This window comes from Schistocerca nitens, chromosome 9 (genome assembly GCF_023898315.1).
Source record: "Schistocerca nitens isolate TAMUIC-IGC-003100 chromosome 9, iqSchNite1.1, whole genome shotgun sequence".
Classification (NCBI taxonomy): Eukaryota; Metazoa; Arthropoda; class Insecta; order Orthoptera; family Acrididae; genus Schistocerca; species Schistocerca nitens.
In genome coordinates, this window is record NC_064622.1 from 19,449,192 (window position 1) to 19,470,019 (window position 20,828).

The following is a 20,828-nucleotide window of genomic DNA, read 5'->3' on the forward strand; positions in this document are numbered from 1 at the left end:
GCTTTATGTAATGCACTGTCTAATGACAATGCCACATATCATGTATCACATGTCATTGTGCAGGACTCGTCGTCACGTTGGTTCCTTGTGTAACTCTTTTCCATCTCTCATCTCCTATGCCCGTGGAGTGGACCGACGGTAGTGAAACTGTTTCATTAGACAATTCTGGGCGAGTTTCAAGGAAGGAAAAGGTGGTTCCCAATTGGGAGCGGGAAAAAACTGATGCACACTGACCGCCAGCCGTTGTGGCCGAGCGGTTCTAGGCACAGCAGTCTGGAACCGCACTGCTGCTACGGTCGCAGGTTTGAATCCTGCCTCGGGCATGGGTGTGTGTGATGTACTTAGGTTAGTTAGGTTTAAGTAGTTCTAAGTTCTAGGGGACTGATGACCTCAGATGTTATGTCCCATTGTGCTTAGAGCTATTTGCACACAGACCTTCGTAATCAGTGGCAAGCTTACAGTTCCAATGGCGTAGTATCATTTACCAATCATTTTGAGTGCACTTACTTTCTTATAATTCCTTGTAACCTGCTGTATATTTACATAACCAGAGAATTTAATTTGCAAAGTCACATCACACTGAGCCGTGTCTGAAACACTGCTGCTACCTAAGTGGCGCTGACTGACATGGTATCATTGTTTTTTGGATACTTTGTCTCCTTCGGATTACACTGATCATTTTCACGTTATTGTTACCACACCATTCTCTGACGAATTAAGTCAAGAACCCATTTGTTGGTCAAGGAATCACATACTGAGAATTTTGGACATGAACGGAGTTTTCTGTTAGGCAAGAAATAAAACAATGCCAAAAGTTAGCAGCGGACAAGGATTTCTTATTCAACGTCGCTACGTATTTACATAGTGTTTTGTGCAACAAAGGAATGGACGCCTTCATATTATACGTCAGTGCTTGAACTCAATCTCAGATGTCATAAGACCGACAGAAGTGACTTTTTGATTCGTAAAATTCAGCATTACGCTGATTCACAGAGATCGTTTCACTCCAGCGAGGGAAGAGTACATCTTACATTTTATGGCGACTGACACAGGCCACTATTTTGGAGGATGGGTAAAAATGTAAGGAAGACTGTAGGTAACCGTCCTGTCTACGACAGAGTCATTAAAGGCGAAGCTCGGATCAGGTAGGGTAGTGCAGCGTGTATCTCATCCAACTGTTGCAGGAATGTAGAAGCAAATTTTTCAATAGGGACCTACATAAATCTATTCAATATAAGACCCACAGAACAATAACAATGGCCAGTTTCACTACATGCAGATAAAATATATATGTTAATGTAGATGGACCGAAAAGTGGATTCAATATGTCGAGGTTTGCATCGCTTGGCAATATTACGCAGAACAATGAGATTACCGCATTTGAAACCCACACGTATACGGGACCATGCCATCCTTAGGCTGAGCCTTCATATTAACTGTAATTTCTCGAGATGCGTGTGGGAAAGTGTAATCGGTACAAAAGATATTTTGTAAGCCGGTTATTATTCCGTGGATGGTGAATTCCATTTCCTTAAGATTCTGCCAACGAACCTCAGCATGACATTTGATTCTCATATAAATTGTGTTATGTAAACATTCTACATTAAGGCATCAGATGCTTGTTACCAATTCCAGTGGCTTACTACCAGTAGCTTGATCGAACAGAAATGGACCTCTTCGACTCCTTTATACACACAATATGTTCCATTTATTTACAGCCGGTGTCTACATCAATCTTCGCTGCAACGCAAGTCCTGTTTGTGCAGTTCGCGACGGCCTACCAACGTTGCTACCTTCTTATGTCAACATTACGTCTACGTACAAACACATACTGTACAAGCCGCTTTGGTGTGCATAACGGAGGGTACATCGTAGCTCTTTACATCTCTGTACATGCATATCTGCCATCTATATGCTGCTGGAAGTGCTTCCAAAACCTGTAGAATAATGTCTAGGTTATCTGGAAGAGCTATACCAAAGCAGACAAACTGTATAAATAAATTTTTATTGGTAAATGGTTTAAGTGTGCTTGACACATTGGTTCCTTAGGGTATTTTCGTTCTCAGATTAAACAGACGTAGCCAAAGAGCGCTTCCTGCCGAGGGCTCCGAACGCAACGGCGGTGGGGGTTAACGGTGAGAGGAGAGCAGGGAAAGTAAAAGAAAGGCTGTAGCCGGATGCAGCTACCGCTAGACAGTCGCCTTCCCTCAGACTAAGCACTTAGGACTGCTTGCATTAGGAATACTGTGGCATCTTAAGACTTTTCCAAAAATTGATGAAGTGGAGAATCCACATCATTCGATTTGGAATAGGAACTGCCCTACTTCTGTACAATTTGAAGGTCCTGCAAAGCGCTTAATATGCTGTCACACCATTATGACGTGGAAGTACACTCACTGGAACGTCATTAAAAAATCAGCCACGAAGACGATATGAGGCACTTGTATTCTGGTGAACGAGAGTGATTGCTGGCTGAACTGCAGGCTGCCATTGGAGTAATCAAAACCTAAGGACATCACAGACATCCATGCCCGAGGCAGGATTCGAACCTGCGACCGTAGCAGTCGCACGGTTCCGGACTGCGCGCCTAGAACCGCGAGACCACCGCGGCCGGCCCCGAAGCAGGATTCGAACCTGCGACCGTAGCGAAAGTTCTTTCAGTGTTTGGTTCAACGTATGTGTGTAGACCTCTTTTCTTTCTCTTATGAAATTGACAAAGTCGTACCAACATTCAGGTTAACAGATTTTAATCTGGTTAACTGGGGCATGTTTGTAAGATAAACCATAGTTCCAGGTATGTTACATATTGTAAAATAGATATGCGTATAATTTTATGAACAACAAAACTTGCTATTTCAAGCCTGTTTGTTATTCTCATCTGCATATTGGCACTGTCTAATGTAGTTATTTAAGATAAGATGTTGAATACGAAAACTGCTAACAAACTGCAGCACATAAAACTATGTTGCAGTATTCGCATCTTGGAAGTAGACGTACTCTCGCAAAGATTTCTTAAGTTCCCTACGTGTGTAGCCCTCTGCATGTAGCTGCCTCGTTCGCACACCTGCTCGTGGTTGTTCAGTGGTGGCAGATGCGGGAGCGCCGCGCGCACTCCGGGAGTAAAAATACAATTCACAGCCAAATAATTAAAACTGTAGCCAGACAGAGCGTAGTTTTTAAAACTTTCCTGGTCTTGACGGTCTTCTACAGCAGTCAAACTTGCATGTGTTCTTATTACCCAGATAGACTAATAGGCCCTTTCCCTATGTTAAAAATATGGTTAGGATTGTTGTTATTCGGAGTGATTATAAGATTCCTATCGCATTTACTATCAATATTCTCACAGCATATCTCTTATATTTATGAAATTAAAGCTTAAAAATCATTAAACATCAAGAATTGGTCACGTGATCGAAAACGCTCTGCTATTGGCTGACGCTCTGGTGCCGTGACAGACTAGGACTTAGACAAAGCTATACGTGTGTTACAGAGGGCTAGCTGTAGTTACTACGTTTTTACGTACTTTTCCTGCGAGCAGTTTAACTGTTTAATGATGGAAAACGGCTACAAGATACTCAGTAGACGATTGGCGAGAAGCAAGGAGTCTGTGGCGCAAAAGATAGCGCTTGTAACTACGGAGAAGAAGAACGCAGGTTCGAATCCTGTAAGCGCCATAAATTTTTGAAAGTTTTACTCGAAATATGAAAATAACGTTTGCGAGAACTCATTGTAGCGGTTGTTTCGATGGCGACTTGTATTGAGTGTAGCTTCACCTTAATCTTAGTCTGAGAAATGGACAACTAAGGATAAATGCGTCTTCACTGCTCACAAACAATTGCCTTTTTTGGAAAGCATTGCTAGTAGTGAAGATATCGCTATACTTCCGCAGTACGACGAGGTGTAGGACGATAAGGCACAGTATGCGGAGAATAATAAAGCATGTACAACATGCAGGCAACATAAACGTAAGGGCGGTGTTGTTTGAGAGTGTAAACTAATGTATCTGAAGCAGACTTACTTCATCTTTTTGTAAGACGATGAAACTACAAAAGTTTAAACAGTACGGATCCTAGCTAGACATTATGAAGATAAAAACGTTGTTTCTAATAAAATACAAAGTGTGTGGTCACATTAACTAGACAATATCTTTTTGAACGTAATTTGAGTGAACAGCTATTGTAAATGCAATGAGATGTAAACACCAAGGAAGACACAATAATACTCTGTTTCTAACAGGTGCGATGAAGTTTTTTTGGATGTGATTGGGTTTTGTTATGAAAGTACTGACGATTTGTTTTATGTTAAAATACCAGGGACCTCTGCATATCATTTTTCGCTATTCGACAGTCCATTGTTCTACCGACCAAGCTAACAGTGGTGTGCCAAAGAGGCTGCTATAAAGAGAATTTTTACTACACATTATTTGCAATTTTCGAAACGTAAATTCCGAAACAAGACAACACTGTGAATTAGCTTTATGACGTTAGAAGCAGCGAGCTAGCCAGTGACGTCACAGACATCACATTACTCGGCTGGAGCGTTTTAGCGGGCTTTCATATTATTTGAATTTCATTTCTGTTTTTATAAAAGAATACTGAAATTCGAGGAGGAAGAAGGCATGTTATGAGCATAAAATGACATAATTATCCATTTAAGACGATTTCCAGAAAACAGTCAAATACCCTAGTAAGACGTATGCTTTGCCGGCGATGGGCGAGGCATGACAGAATCTCTGACCAGAGAGTAGTTTATCGTTAGTTGTTGCTTGTCGCTAGTCTGCGCTTGTCTGCGCGAGTCGACAGTAGTAGTCGAGTAGTAGTCTGGTGTAGTCTGGGGGAGTCGGCTGTGTGCTCTGCTCGCGACTCTGGTCAGGACTCTGGAGGATGAGTATTGTTGTAGAAGAAAGAAATAACGTGTAAACGAAATAAATTAAACAGAAATGGGAATTTCACCTTCGGAATGAACGAAAGAAGATGCAATATCTCGTGACGAAGAGTAAATGGATCAGAATTAACAAGCATTAACAAGAATATACTATACACATCGTATCATAGCAGTCTTAACTAATTTTTTCTTTCAGAATACGAGGCGATTGATGCAGGCTGTCAGACAGAACTACACATCTTAGTTTTAGTGATGAAATATGCTAGAAATAAGGAATAGTTGTATAATGAAGTGACTTTTTTGTAGATGGTAATGAATGGTGATGAATAATGGTGAAGAATATGCTACTATGGATAATGAAGTTTTTCTTCACATATGATGATGATAATGGAGTAATGATGATATGAATAATGAAGTTTTTCTTTACAGATGAGGATAATGATGAAGTTTATATATTTACTGTTAGTTAAGAGATGCTATGTAGTTATTTAAGTATTTGTTGCAGTTCGTTTTGACAGTATGTCTTATATCGCATGGTATGATGACTGAAGGTTTTGGAAAGGACAGCTAGAGAACATATATATTTTTTATACACATTTCACTACCTGTTAATTCGAAGTTCACTAATTTTCAGCATAATATGCGTTTCTTCTTTCAGCTTAATAATCCATTTTTGTATATTTTGCAGGAGAAATTATTCATGAAATTAATGTGCTATAAGCAGTTGTTCATTAAACCTATGTCGTTTATGAATGTGATCACATATACTCTACTTGTTTCATAACCTTGCTACAGCTGACTCATGACGAATGACGTTACACATCTTCATTTGCAGCAATAACTCAAAAGCAAATATTGTTATGCCCCAGTAATTAATTATCGATCCCAACGCAATGCATTGCTAGCACAAAAAAAAAAATGCTTTGTATCTGGCCAATGAATGCCACTGATTACTGTAATAAGATGACCTATGATGCCAATGATTACTATAATTAGATGAATTATGTATAAATGCTATGCCAATAATTAACTCATTTTGAATTATGACTTCTGAATAATGCATAAAAAAATGCTTTGTAACTGGCCAATGAATGCCACTGATTACTGTAATAAGATGACTTATGATGCCAATGATTAACTCAGTTTGAATGATGACTTCTGAATAATGCATAAAATAATGCTTTGTATCTGGCCAGTGAGTGCCAATAATTACTATATTCAGATAATTTATGAACATTATTCTGTAATACTACATACATGGTACAGAAATGTTCAGTAACTGGGCGATGAGTGCCACCAATTACTCAAATCAGTTGTTAGACTAATGTAATTCTCAATGAAGACTACTATGTGACTTAATGTCCTTCACCTTCTGACCTAATTACCAGAAATTACTGCAATATCCGTTTGTCCTGTCTATCCTCATGATCATGGAGCACTATATTTGGTTTTTGCACTAATTCTGCGTTGGTGTACTTTACAAGAACGTGGTGTTGACACGACATGCTGTCCACCACCTTGAGCGATGAAGATGTTATTATGGTCCCACTGTTTGGTGTACCTAGTGTACTACCAAAATGATAGCATGGAATATTATTACGACATTTCAGTGTCTTGGCTACTCTGATTAATACTTCAAGGAAAAGAACTTCAGATTGTCTCACTTGGTATTGTGCTTCTATAGAAAGATATGGACTTTCAGTGCAGCTGCGTGCAACCTGAAGTGCTACAACCATGACGCAATCCTTCCCATTCCTTTCCTAGTTCTTGTAAAATGGTAAACACTTATACAATGCGTTTAAATTCTTGTAAAATGATAAAGACTACTACAGTGCGTGTGCACTTTATTTCGCTCCTTGATATGTTTATTTGTTGTAAAAATGCTAGAGAGTTTTACAGTGCGTGTGCACTTTATTTCACTTCATGATATGTTATGTAAAAAATGCTAAAGACTTATACAGTGCGTGTGCACTTTATTTTACTCCATGATATGTTATGTAAAAATGCTAAGGAATTTTACAGTGCGTGTGCACTTTATTTCACTCCTTGATATGTTTATTTGTTGTAAAAATGGTAAAGAGTTTTACAGTGCGTGTGCACGTTTGCCATTTGTTAATATGTTTTGTACTCATTGTGTATATATTTTGTCATTGCCTGATATGTTATGTACTCAGTGCAAATGCACTATATTTTATTTCATGTTCTGCACTTATATATATGTAAATATTCTGTGATTGTAAACTTAGTTAATTAAGAAAAATTTGTTGCTCATGGCAAGTCCAATTGACTCACCATCGCTGCCAAATTTTTGCCCCACCCCCCAGTGGAGGGTTATGTAAGACGTGTGCTTTGCCGGCGATGGGCGAGGCATGACAGAATCTCTGACCAGAGAGTAGTTTATCGTTAGTTGTTGCTTGTCGCTAGTCTGCGCTTGTCTGCGCGAGTCGACAGTAGTAGTCGAGTAGTAGTCTGGGGGAGTCGGCATGCGTCGGCTGTGCGCTCTGCTCGCGACTCTGGTCAGGATTCTGGAGGATGAGTATTGTTGTAGAAGGTAAAGAAGCAGCCTTGCGCATATTTAATAATGTATGTTAATTGTAATTTAATTTGTTCTAAGAAATGCCCCAATAATAATTTTTATAATATAAAGCAACTCTTTTAAAGAAAAGCATTCATTTCAATCAACTCTTTTAAAGAAAAGCATTCGTTTCAATTTAAAGAATAATTTCAAATGCATGACCATTCCTTCCAATAATCAAAAAATATATACGCCAGCATTGCACGAAGCTGTGTCGAAAAATTCCAACTTAAGAGCAGATATAATTGCAGTTTTATAGAAGTAAGAATTTTTGTTTTTTTTTTTTTTATTTTTTTATTCAGAATACAGGGCCAAAGGCAGAGCTGCTGTCCTCATAAAATTCATCAGGTTACTAAACTTTTTTATTATTTTTGGTGTTTAGGAATTTTTCTGTTTCGAACTTGACATTAAATGAGAAAAGAATTTTGTGGTAACATTAAATGTGAATGCATTTCTGCACACAGACAAGAAATGGGAGCCAATTTTGTTCAGAGGTCACAATATTAGAAAAATTCATTTAATTGTTATTTTTGTGCGGAGGTTACACTTGGCTCCATTTTTATTTTCAATATTCGTGTGGGGAGGTTACACCCTACTGCAGAACGACAGTAATGCTACGTACATGTTTTATACTCGAAACGAGCCAATCTAAATTCGGTAATATACATATTGTGGAGAACAAAGTCCTGGATTGAGAGAAAAATGTGTGTATTTCCCCATCGTCAATAGTATGGTTCTTATGTGTAATATTTGTGTTATCTAAGGCGGTAGTCATATACACAAACCGTTGCAATAGTTCAGATGGTTGATCCATTTGAACACCCATGTTAATACCGAATGTTCCTTTTTGTTGCTAGAATGTTGTTTGTTTAAATAATGCACTATAGCTCCGTGCTGTGGTGGGATTTGTGCAGGCCACGGAGGATACATCACCACATTGTTCACCGTCTCCAAGGAACTGACTTTAAAATCTGCGAATGTGTATCTGTGATGCAACATTAACTATGCAGAATCATCAAAACAGCAACTGATACGCCATGTCCCTTATGTTCGAAATATCATGTAAACTAATGTGTTTATATAGTATGCAAGTATGCCAATGTGCGATACTCTCCTCCAAAATCAGTGAATTTTATCTTAGTTGTGAGAAACCGACACATGCACTCACAATAAAATAGGTGTTGTGCTAAGTGTGTACAATTTGATAAAATCAGTCCCTCAAACATTATTTCCGTCTGCTGCATACATCTTGTATCTTTAGGTATATACGAAGCTTTCACAGCAGTAGTTAGACTGTTATCTGCGTTATTATAGTACGAGACAGTACAAACGGATGTCGTCGTCGTTAAGTTGGTCATGGAGTGAGATTTTGTAAGAATTAAAAGGTATAAAGCGGTATTTAAGATACCTGAAGTCACCAGTCTTCCTCCACTGCAAATCTTAACTATTATGTTATTTGAGATATGTGCGTGAACAACGTACTGTTGGAAAGATCGAACTCTCGAGTTTTACATGGTTACCGCTAGGTAGTAGCAGTGTGCGCCCACTTAAGTTCTAGTAAAAATGGTGTCGGGACAACAGAAAGCGTTTTGTGTCTACGCTTTACGCAGTGCAGGTCAGTAATAACTTTCAGCGCGACTTTCGTACTTCGTATGGTGTGGATCCTCCTACAGCACAGAGCATTAGACGATGACATGTACAATTCCGAGAAACAGGTTGTTTGAGTGAAGTCAAATGTCCAGGCCGTCCCGGAGTGTCTGACACAGACGTCGAACGCACCCGCCTTAGATTCACAAGGAGTCCGCAGAAATCAGTCCGCCGTGCAGCTCGACAGATCAAATGCCCCCGATGTCCGTCTGGCGTGTGTTGCGTCGACGTTTACGCATGAAACCATACAAAATTCAGCTACTGTACGTTCTTCGTGAAGGTGACAAACATCAACGTGTGGAGTTCTCTAATTTCGTTCGTGGCAAGATGGAGGATGACAGTTTCCTTCCACGCTTAGTGTTTAGTAACGAGACAACATTCCATTTAAATGGAAGGGTGAACCGTTACAATGCGAGAATTTGGGATGTGGAACAACCACATGAAGTTGCACAACATGAGAGGGGCTCTCCAAAATTTAATGGTTTTGTGCACTTTCGCGAGAAAAGGTATATGGTCCATTTTTCTTTGCCGAGAACACTGTTACAGGAACCACATATCTCGTTATGCTTGAGAACTTTCTTTTCCCACAGTTGGAGACTGATTCGAACGACTTCTCTTACCAACAGGATGGGCCCTCCCCACACTGGCATCTGGAAGTGCGGGAATTTTTAAATCAAAGGATTACTGAACGATGGATCTGTTGCACTGGACAAAATGATTCAGCCTGCATTACTGTCCTCCAAGATCACCAGACCTGACTGTATGTGATAATTTCTTGTGGGGGTTTATAAAAGACTCTGTTTATGTGCCTCCGTTACCAACAACAATGAATGAACCGTGACACCGCATAACAGCAGCTGTGGAAGCTGTTACTCAAGACATGTTCGCTGCAGTGTGAAAATAATTTGAATACTATATTGACATATGCCGTGCGTCTCAAAGGGGGCATATTGAACACCTATGAAAAGGTATGAAAGAAAACTTTTTGAATTTCCAAAAAACAAAATTCATTGTATATGTTTATTAGTTTCAGAAATATAAACGTGCCAAATTGGATGGTCCTTTTTGATACACCCAGTAGTTTTAACGCAACAATTTTAATGTGCGGGGCGCAGTACTTCATAGCAATACTCTAACAAAGGAGGGGACTGACAGGTGCATTTTAGACTCTCTCTTTGTGGTTAGAGCGTTAATGGGACAGCACCTTACGCTCCTGCAGCGTATCACGCAAGTACACCGTTTGTTTGTGAATTATTTTTACAACCTTCAAATAAGAGTGACTTATTTCCTCGTATCTGCGTGGTTACTCTCTAGAGTATACACTGATGAGCCAAAACATTGTGACTACCTGCTTAATAGTTTGTTGTCCGCCTTTGGGACGAAATACATCGCTGATTCTGCGTATCTGGGATCCGACAGTTTGATGGTACGGTTGTGGAGGTATGTGGCAGTCCATGCGCAGGTCATGCAATTCGCGTAAATAACGGGCCGCTGATTTGTTTACGCGGTGATGGCGCCCAATAGAGACCCATGTGAGTCCTACAGCAGTTTGGTCGCCGAGACATCAACGCGCGTGCACTATAATGCTCCACAAACCAATGTAGCACGATTGTGGCTCCGAGACACGGACGATTATACTGCTGAAAATTGACATCGCCGTCAGGGAAGACATCTAGCACGAAGGGATGCAGGTGGTTCGCAGCTGTCAGAGTATCTTCGATTACTACCACAGATCCCATGCAAGCGCAGGGGAATGTTTCTCATAATATAATACTGCTCCCACCAGCCTGCGTCCGTGGCGCTCTGCAGGTTTCGAGCCGCCGTTCACATCGATGACGGCGTTTGTTGAGACGACCATCCACCTAGTGTAGCAAAACTGTGATTCCCCGAAGAGCCGACACGTTTCCAATGTTCGACGGTCTAATATTGATGGTCCCTTGCCCGCTGCAGTCGTTGGGTCAACATGTGAACACGCAGGGGTGGTCTGCTGCAGAGCTCCATGTTCAACAATGTACGATGAACGGCGTGTTCCGAACCAGCATTGTGCTCTTTCGCCAGAGATGCCACAGATCACCATTTATCCTACGTTACACAGCAGACATACCTCCGGATCCCACGTTCTGTGAAGAGTCGTGGACGCCCAACCATTTCGCGCCTAGTGGTAATTTCACTACCCTCCTACCTCTTTCCGTAGATGCTGACGAAAGTAGCACGTGAACATCCGACTAGCTTCGCCATTTTCGAGATACTCGTTCACAGGCTCTGGCTAATAACAACCTGCCCTTTGTCAAAGTCCCTTATCTCAATGTATTTCCCTATTTGCAACCCATATCGTCGCCAGTGTGATCCCCCGTCCGTGTCTGCTCCACTTACACACTTTTGTTACCACGTCACGTGCCCGCAACGCCACTAGGCGGCATTCAACGTCACGGTGGACAGCGGTCAAAGTGTTTTGCCTATCAGAGTTTTTCCGCTGTCTCCAGTATAGATACGAACTGTGGTCGCTGTGTTCAGAAACGAGCTGTGTTGGTGACTCTTTGCTCACAGCTCCATGCGGTGTTGGCTTCGATTACACAGCTTGAGGCTGTTTCGAATGGTCATCACTGTGGGCAGTGGAATGTGGGGATCCGAAGGACGTCCAGCACGTCCCACGTTTTCCTCGATCGGTCCGTTACTGTGGCTGCCGCGGTTACCATCCACCCTGAGGTTGACGCCGTTCCTGACAAACGACTTAGTCTCAATATTTTGTTGGCTCAAAATTGCATAGTGAGAAATGATCATAATAATAAAGAGAGACCGCACAGAAAAAAATTAAGTGTTCGTTTTTTCCGGGTGATGGTCGAGAGTGGAACGGTAGAAAAATAGCATGATGGACCGTCTGCCAGGTACCTAATTGTGAACTGCAGAGTATTCGTGTAGCTGTGGATGTAGACATCTGCTGACGCATCTGATTCCACTGATTTGCTAGAGTACAGGCTATCCGTCGTATGCAAATTGCATTTCAAGTACAGTGCCTTAGAAGGCATTTGGTTGCGGCAGGTGGCAGTACCTCACAGCAACACTCCACTTCCTACTGGAGTAATACGGACACTCGAAAGTTGGCTGGTGCAAAATTACTCCTTCCAGACAATCAAGACTGAGCGAAGGCTATGAACTATGTTGTGTCTAGCTGTAATTCCAGTTATTTAACGTGGAAATCGATTACACAACTCATACGGTTCGTGTACGTGTATAAAATAATGTATTCTGGGATGTTCATTACAGAGGAAGCATGAGTATGTATTAGGTACACGTGGGGTGTAAATCGGCTGTCCTCCTCTAGGAAAACTATGTGGTAAAGATTCCATATCACACAGCAATTCTTTAGCCAAGAACAGAAAGACACTATTCTGCTGGTGGTGGTAGCACTTCTAGCAGCGTATAGATGGCAGATTGACCACACACACACACACACACACACACACACACACACACACACACACACACACCACTACCACTACCATTATCACCACCACCTTATATCCAGCAATAGCGATCACAGAAGGTATTAGGACATGTACAGAGACATACAGAGCTACAATGTACTGTCCGCCATGCACAGCGGCTTGTAGAGTATGTGTTTGAATGTAGATGTGTGTGTTTGGGTGTAGATGCGGATGATGCTGTAAGAGGATTGCAACGCCAGTAGGTTGTCGAGAAATGCATGAATAAGAACTGAGCGACGATTGATGTAGGCACAGCCTGAAAAAAAGTAACATATTTCAAAGCATTAAAAGAAAAAGTAACATATTCCAAAGCATCCTAGGTGGTCACTGTAAGAATTTGTTTTTCTTACAGATCTGTTTGTTAACATCGAATATAGTTCTCATATTTTTACATTACTACTGCTAAACAATAATCAATTACAATCATTACTCACGATTTTTTGCTTCCTATTTCATTCCACTCATAGATGCTCGATGTTTAGAAAACTGCTCTTCACACATCATGCAGACAAAAGTATATTCAGCTCCGGTGAAGGACAGTGTTCTAAAAATTGAGCACATGTGTGTGGAAGATCATTAGGAATCAAATAGTAAGCAAAAACTCGTAGTAACTGCAATTTAACGCTGTTTAATGGAAGTAGTGTAAAACACGAAAGATGTTTACGAACTTGACAGAGTAGTCTGTAAGAAAACCAAATAGTTACAATGACCACTGAAGACGCTTTACAATAAAATCGATCGCACATGGCCTAATAAATAAGACTTTCATTACAGTTGCAAAAGACGTTATATAACCTCCATTACTTGTATTCCTATTTTATTTTGCATTTATAATCCTGTTCTTCCTGCCACCACATTTCACTAATTCTCTCTATATCTAAGTTCAACCTAACCATTTTCCTTTTTAAAACCATCTACCTACCTACCAGGCTAAGGCGTCTAGCATTCCGGGTTCCTAGCTGTAGAGTACCAGTTTCATTTTTTCTGGTGTGACATTTTCCTTAGTAGTCCCCGCCCGGAGATTCGAATAGGGGACAATTTTCCCTCCGAAAATTTTACTTAGGAGGAGGCCATGGTCATTAAGACGCAAAGCAGAGCTGCAAGTCGACGAGATATATAACGGCTGTATTTTTTCCTTCCTCCCGTCTGCTCGCCATGCTAACATTTCATATCGGCTAATGTTACAGGGGCATATCAGTCAATCATCCAAACTGTTGTCAGTTAAACTACTGGAAAGGCTGCTGCCCCTCTTCAGGAAACACGTGTTGTCTGGCCTCTTCACAGATACCCCTCAGTTGTGGTTGTACCTACGATACGGCTATCTGTACTAAAATCGCAAATAATGCATTTTGATGCATGATGTTGTGGCTTCTTTGTTGCTACATTAAGATTATGCTCACTAAAAATCACAAAACTAAGCCACTTTCATCAGCGATTTCTCATCATGTGTCAGTGTTATATGTATGTGGGGAAACGAGATAGGCGTCAGAGGATGCCAAATATATGTAACAGGTGATGTGTCTGAGACATCTATACTTCGTAGCTCTGTTTTCTCACCGTCAGCGCATAATTTCGGGGAGGAACATGTTCCTGATTACTACTACTTTGTTTCTTTTATAATCGCGTATTTTTTCATCCATTTGGTACAGTTACTTGTTTTCGTCAGTTATTGTTTTATGATTTTCCAGGTAATCACTAAGAAAAGATACAGCAAAACATTGGCAGTAACCTCTCCAATAGACGAAGTAGACCTCGCCTTTGTGTTCAAGGCTACCAGCATCCGCCCACTCTTCAGGTTGCTGTTTCGTTTCTTCCGTTAAGTGTCTAACACTCAGTAAGTCATTGACGTAGTACGTCAGTTGGACCATTTTGAAACCGCTGCTGAAAAATACATTTTCACATTTGCCGTTAGCCAGCACTCCAAAGAATATTCTACCCGTTTTGCAAGAAGTTTTGTATTTATTTCGTTTAAACTGTACCGTAATGTTTTGATATGCCTGTGGCGTCAACTTTTCCGTACTCGTTTTAATCGCCGATGGTCCCAATATTATGTTGTACACTTTTTCGATGGTCTTATCTAGTGCCAATTTTCGTACGTCATGAGGGAAAGTACGGCTACGTTTCATTTTAGCCATCTGTTTCTTATCGTGAAACAAGGTCGCTTTAATCTGTAAATGTGACCAACGACTTACTACTTAAATCAACCATAGCATTCGGTCTTCGACACTTTTAATTTTACAGAAAAATTAAATGCAAATAAAGTAAAATATGAGTGAGGTAATGAATACTATGATTTTTCCTTGCCTATTGAGAAATGAACAACCATAATATCTGTTAACTTTCAGAAAATTTCGATTATCTTCCTTTCGCGGTGAACTGTCCGCACAGAGAGAGTTTTCTGCTGATGACGTGTCGGTGCGATAAAATTTTTTCGAATCTCTTGTCCCGTCAGACCGCACTGTGTCAGTAATGTTTCGGAATGCATCCATTCTACTCCTAAAGGATATACATTTCCGCCTATAATTAGAGTCGTTAGTCACTGATGTACGCTTTGGCTAAACATCTGCCAACCGCGCTAAGTGCTCACGTGGCTGGCCGCAAAAAAAAAAAAAAAAAAAGCAGCAGCATAGTTCGTGTATATTTTAAGAACAGTAAATCTGCGACCAGGCGACATATTGGTGAGTTTAGAAGTGGATCACCGTACAACAAAGTTCCTCTCCAAGAAACACAGTGCTTACTGGAGCAGTTTTTTGAACATCGTATGTTAATAATTACTATTAAAAACAGTCTTGATCACGATCACTGCTGTGCCCATAATGTATTCAAAAGTAATCGTATGTTAAACTTTTACTGTCACTTGATGTGGCGAAGTTCTACCTGAAGGAATTTGAGAAGAAAGAAAAAAAAAAAAAAAAAAAGAAATCCACTGACAAGGGTCGCATGATGCCCACCGAGCCACTTCTACACATACAGCGAGGTGACAAAAGTCATGGGTTAGCGATATGCACACCCACAGACGGCGTTAGTATCGCGTACACAAGGTGTAAAAGGGCAGTGCGTTGGCGGAGCTGTCGTTTCTTCTCAGGCGAGTCATGTGAAAATGTTTCCGACGTGAAAATGGTCGCACTACTGGAATTAAGACTATGAACGCGGAATAGTAGTTGGAGCTACACGCATCGGACATTCCATTTGGAATTCAGTATTCCGAACTTCACAGTGTCAAGAGTGCGCTGAGAATACCAAATTTAAGGCATTACCTCTCGCCACGTACAGCGGAGTGGTAGATGTAGATGACCTGCTCTTACGGACTGAGAGCAGCGACGTTTGCGTATAGTCGTCAGTGCTAACAGACATGCAACACTGCGTGAAATAACTACAGAAATCAATGTGGGACGTACGACGACCGTATCCGTTCGGACAGTGCGGCGGAATTTGGCGATAACGGCTTATGGCAGCAGACGACCGACGCCAGCACGACATCGCCTCGCCTGGGCTTGTGACCATATCGACTGCAAAACCGTCGTCTGGTCACATGAGTCCCAATTTCAGTTGGTAACAGCTGATAGTGGGGTTCAAGTGTTGCGCAGACCCTATGAACCCATGGGCCGAAGTTGTCAACAAGGCACTGTGCACGCTGGTGGTGGCTCCACAATGGCGTGGTCTGTGTTTAGACGGAATGGACTGGGTCCTCTGGCAGTATGACGGCGATGAAAGGGCATAATAGAAACAGGAAAAGAAAATAATATGGTGCACTTGTATAAAGCCTTATTGCTGATTATTACTCTTTTTCTTTGATGTTGCTATTTTTGTGATCGGTGAAGAAAGCGAAAAAATACTTAAGAACAATAATCCAAGTTCAAAGATAAGGGATACCAGTGTGCAGGTACTTGAAAACGACACTTCTCAGTTCGCTTAAAGAAGGAAGACTTTAAATATAAAGTACGAAATAAAATTGGGGGGAGCGGGAGAGGCTGGTGAGAACATAATTAGACGTGATTGTAAACAAATGAAATGTTGGCTTAATGAGCGTTTGAAATGATTACGCTGCTTCCAAAATCGGAAAGATAGAGTAAAAAAAAATCTGTTCTCCGTGAAACAATCTATTGGAATATAAAAAGCGATGGAAGATTTCTTCAGCGAAACACGCCTATTGATCATAGTCGCCTCCTTGTAAAAATAATTAGTTTCTGAAACGGCTCTTTCGTGGCAGGTCATAGAAGTGAACGTGAACAGTGGGGAAAAGGTGTAAGGGAAAAGCAGATGTGTGCAGAATGAATGCGTACGGATAGTAAAAAGTACGATTAAAAGTCGGCTATTGTATGTAAGTTACTGCGTCCAGTACTACGTTAATTTTATAGTAGAAAGGGGAGCAGATAGCGGCTGAATAAGAATGGCGTAAAGCAAAAGAGAAAAAATTCGTGTCGCGACGTTGCTCAGCAAGTGAAACTTTTTAACCTATATTATGTACAGCTATTTGCTATGTAAATATTGCAAAGCTTAGTGAAAAAGAGATTCTTGCTGAATTGCTGTTACCGGGAATCCCGTAAAGTTGCTTTTTTGATCATCCGCTTTTTTTCCGCACTTTGTTTTCTTCATTAGACCACTTATGGGTGAATGCAGATTGTGAGGTTCGTGTGTTATTCGCGACGATCACAAAATAATTTGTCCCCTCTTGTCAGCTGGTTAGATCTGCGATTCAAATATGCATCAGGCGTTTCTCAGTGCTGATTTCGGCAATGCATAGTTTTGTGCTTTTTGGGTTTCCATGGTAACTGTTTTCCGTCTTCAGAATATTGGTTTGATCGATTTCGTGGTGTAGCAATGGCGAGCTGCGGCGTTAAATTCAAGGGCTGTGATCCTTATTTTCCGCTGTCACATCTCAGGCAATAAAGTTTCAGGTGTAGTTCTTTTTGCCCTAATAATTATGGAAGAACTATGCTATTGACATGTCAGTTTTAATTTAATATCAAGACACTTAAAAAAGGTTTAGTGCAATTAATCATATGTTAAGCACCAACTGGACAGTTATGTAGAGGTAAAGCTTTATTAGCATGTTAAGTTATATTGTTACTAAGCGTACTATTGCGAAACTTACATATTTGGTTTCAGGTAATACAGTCAAGCAACTAAAAGCGAAGCAGCAGGGCCTGTCCACGCCTTCCTTGTAGTTCCTCTTCTCTTCCCGTCCTCGTCTTCGTCCGCCTCGGTCTTGAGTATCGTTCTCACGTTTCTGTCTGCAACACCATTGTTAGTCAACTACAACCAAAATTAGTTAATAAAAGCTAAGTATGCAGATAAAATTACAGGACGTGAGTACTTCTGCAGTAGGAATTTATTTGTCAAATTATAGGTCCAGTTAAGTTTGGAAAAAAAAGGAGCTACGTTTAGTTACTCCGGTTTTCATTGTGACAGTTACAACTAGTAATACATCTTCATTGTCGTGAGTTTACGCTTGAAGAAACCAAATGATTTCCTAAAGTCATTTGTACATTTCGCTAACACTTTCCAAGACCAGCACGAGGAAAAAAATATTTTTTTTTTTGTAATATTGAACTGGTAAAGGATGTAAATCTGCTTCGGCAGGAATGAGATAGTGGAAGAAGTATTGCGGCATCAAAGCAACTGAAAGCAGTTGCCTCCGCCGACTGAAGAGCGCGCCGCGATCCACTGTAAGAAGTTCTGAGACGCCCAGCGCCAGCCAGTAGTGCCCTCTGTTGGCAAAAGAAACAAGTTAAGCTCCTTCCTTGCCGCTGGCGCGCTCTGGCTTTGTTTCAACTAGTTGAAGGGAGAGAATAATGTATTTACAGTCCGCAGCTCGTGGTCTTGCAGTAGCGTTCTCGCTTCTCGCGCACGGGGTCCCGGGTTCGATTCCCGGCGGGGTCAGGGATTTCTCTCTGCCTCGTGATGACTGGGTGTTGTGTGTTCATCATCATTGACTTGCAAGTCGCCGAAGTGGCGTCAACTAAAAAGGACTTGCAATACGGCGGCCGAACTTCCCCGCATGGGGCCTCCCGGCCAACAATGCCATACGATCATTTCATTTCAACGTATTTACATTCATTTTCATTTAGCAAGGTTTCCCAAACTGTTCCGCGGAATAAGTGCTCCGGCAGAATGTATTAACAACATGGATTTTTTTCCCGACACTTTGACGATACTAATTTTTGTAATGATTTCTGTAGCAGTATTGTTAGAGAAGAGGAGTTTGTGGCACAACTTGACAAGAAGAAGGGACCGGTTGGTAGGACATGTTCTGAGGCATCAAGGGATCACAAATTTAGCATTGGAGGGCAGCGTGGAGGGTAAAAATCGTAGAGGGAGACCAAGAGGTGAATACACTAAGCAGATTCAGAAGGATGTAGGTTGCAGTAAGTACTGGGAGATGAAGAAGCTTGCACAGGATAGAGTAGCATGGAGAGCTGCATCAAACCAGTCTCAGGACTGAAGACAACAACAACATTGTTAGTTATCATTTAAAACTAAAGTGATCACTGAAACAAAGTTTTTCTCACCCTTTAAAGATTTTGCCAACGCTCAAAATAAACAATGTGTTTCATCGGAGTAGCAAGATTCTCAAAGTATTTCGTCAGAGGAAAACTTTGGAATCTCCTGTCATACGCTACTGCAGTTAAAATTCACACATAAAAAAAGTTCCCCAGAACTTCTGAAGACAGACGTTGACTGTCGATATTGTATTACTATTAGACAGAGGGGGGTCCATCATCCGATTAGTTCCTGTATGGTGGTACAACATGCAATCTGTGGTTTTCATGAGCAATAAAAAAGGCGGAAATGATGGTCATGTTGATCTCTATTCCAATTTTCTGTAGGAACTTTGTCTAGATTTTTTCCAGGATAAATTTCAGCAGCTCTGTTAATTCGCAGCATTCATGAATGTCAGACCTATAATACAGTTTTACTTCACTTTGTAGCTTTTCTTTGCCAATCATGGGATATGCTTCACTGGTCAGTACTATCTCTTGTGTATGTGTTCATTCTTAATAGAACTAATTAGTGGAAGAATTTCTCTCCTTTAAGTCAACACACACACACACACACACACACACACACACACACACACACACAGTCACTCTCTTCTTCAGTTTCTACCCTGAGTGGCTTTTGAAGGAATCACACAGTAGTTTCGGATACCGTTATATATTCATTAACTTTAAACACAATAATTTTTCTAGATTGCATTTGACTGTAAATTATTTAAAAAATTTAAAAATGAGGTGGGAAGAAGGAGGGGGGGGGAGGGGGAGATGTATAGGAGTAAAGAAGAAAGGTGATGTGTACAGCAGCTGTTTATAGAACTGGAAAGTGAGAGTGATTATTACGGTCTCGACAAAAGGATGTTATCTTTCACCTTGCAGATCTTCAAATATATCTGACAGAGTATAGCTCATTTTGTGTAGGGTGGGTGGCGTCTGCACATACATTCCAAGGGCGATCGTGTGAAGCTCTTCGTATGATAACACTTCGGGTCCTATCAATACGATCCTCTACATCTACATGATTACTCTGCAATTCACATTTAAGTGCTTGGCAGAGGGTTCATCGAACCACAATCATACTGTCTCCCGAACAGCGCGCGGGAAAAACGAACACCTAAACCTTTCTGTTCGAGCTCTGATTTCTCTTATTTTATTTTGATGATCATTCCTACCTATGTAAGTTGGGCTCAACAAAATATTTTCGCATCCGGAAGAGAAAGTTGGTGACTGAAATTCCGTAAATAGATCTCGCCGCGACGAAAAATGTCTTTGCTTTAATGACTTCCATCCCAACTCGCGTATCATATCTGCCACACTCTCTCCCCTATTACGTGATAATACAAAACGAGCTGCCCTTTTTTGGACCCTTTCGATGTCCTCCGTCAATTCCACCTGGTAAGGACCCCACACCGCGCAGCAATATTCTAACAGAGGACGAACGAGTGTAGTGTAAGCTGTCTCTTTAGTGGACTTGTTGCATCTTGTAAGTGTCCTGCCAATGAAACGCAACCTTTGGCTCGCCTTCCCCACAATATTATCTATGTGGTCTTTCCAACTCAAGTTGTTCGTAATTTTAAAACCCAGGTACGTAGTTGAATTGACAGCCTTGAGAATTGTACTATTTATCGAGTAATCGAATTCCAACGGATTTCTTTTGGAACTCATGTGGATCACCTCATACTTTTCGTAATTTATCGTCAACTGCCACCTGCCACACCATACAGCAATCTTTTCTAAATC

At 41.0% G+C, this 20,828-nt stretch overlaps 2 protein-coding genes across 5 annotated transcripts in view; one reads left to right on the top strand and one right to left on the bottom strand.

The window, feature by feature from the left end:
• LOC126203958 (trichoplein keratin filament-binding protein) overlaps nt 1–20,828 on the top strand; it is an 801,925-nt gene that overhangs the window by 170,091 nt on the left and 611,006 nt on the right. The gene's annotated exons all lie outside the window — the stretch shown is intronic.
• LOC126203957 (bromodomain-containing protein 4) overlaps nt 1–20,828 on the bottom strand; it is a 233,537-nt gene that overhangs the window by 140,053 nt on the left and 72,656 nt on the right. The window contains exon 2 of one of the 2 annotated variants that reach the window (XM_049938352.1): nt 17,687–17,821. The exons of the other annotated variant lie outside the window; for it this stretch is intronic. Coding sequence (XP_049794309.1) covers nt 17,687–17,688 — 2 coding nt within the window. The 5' untranslated portion in view covers nt 17,689–17,821. The remainder of the gene's footprint in view (nt 1–17,686; nt 17,822–20,828) is intronic. 2 annotated transcript variants of the gene reach the window in all.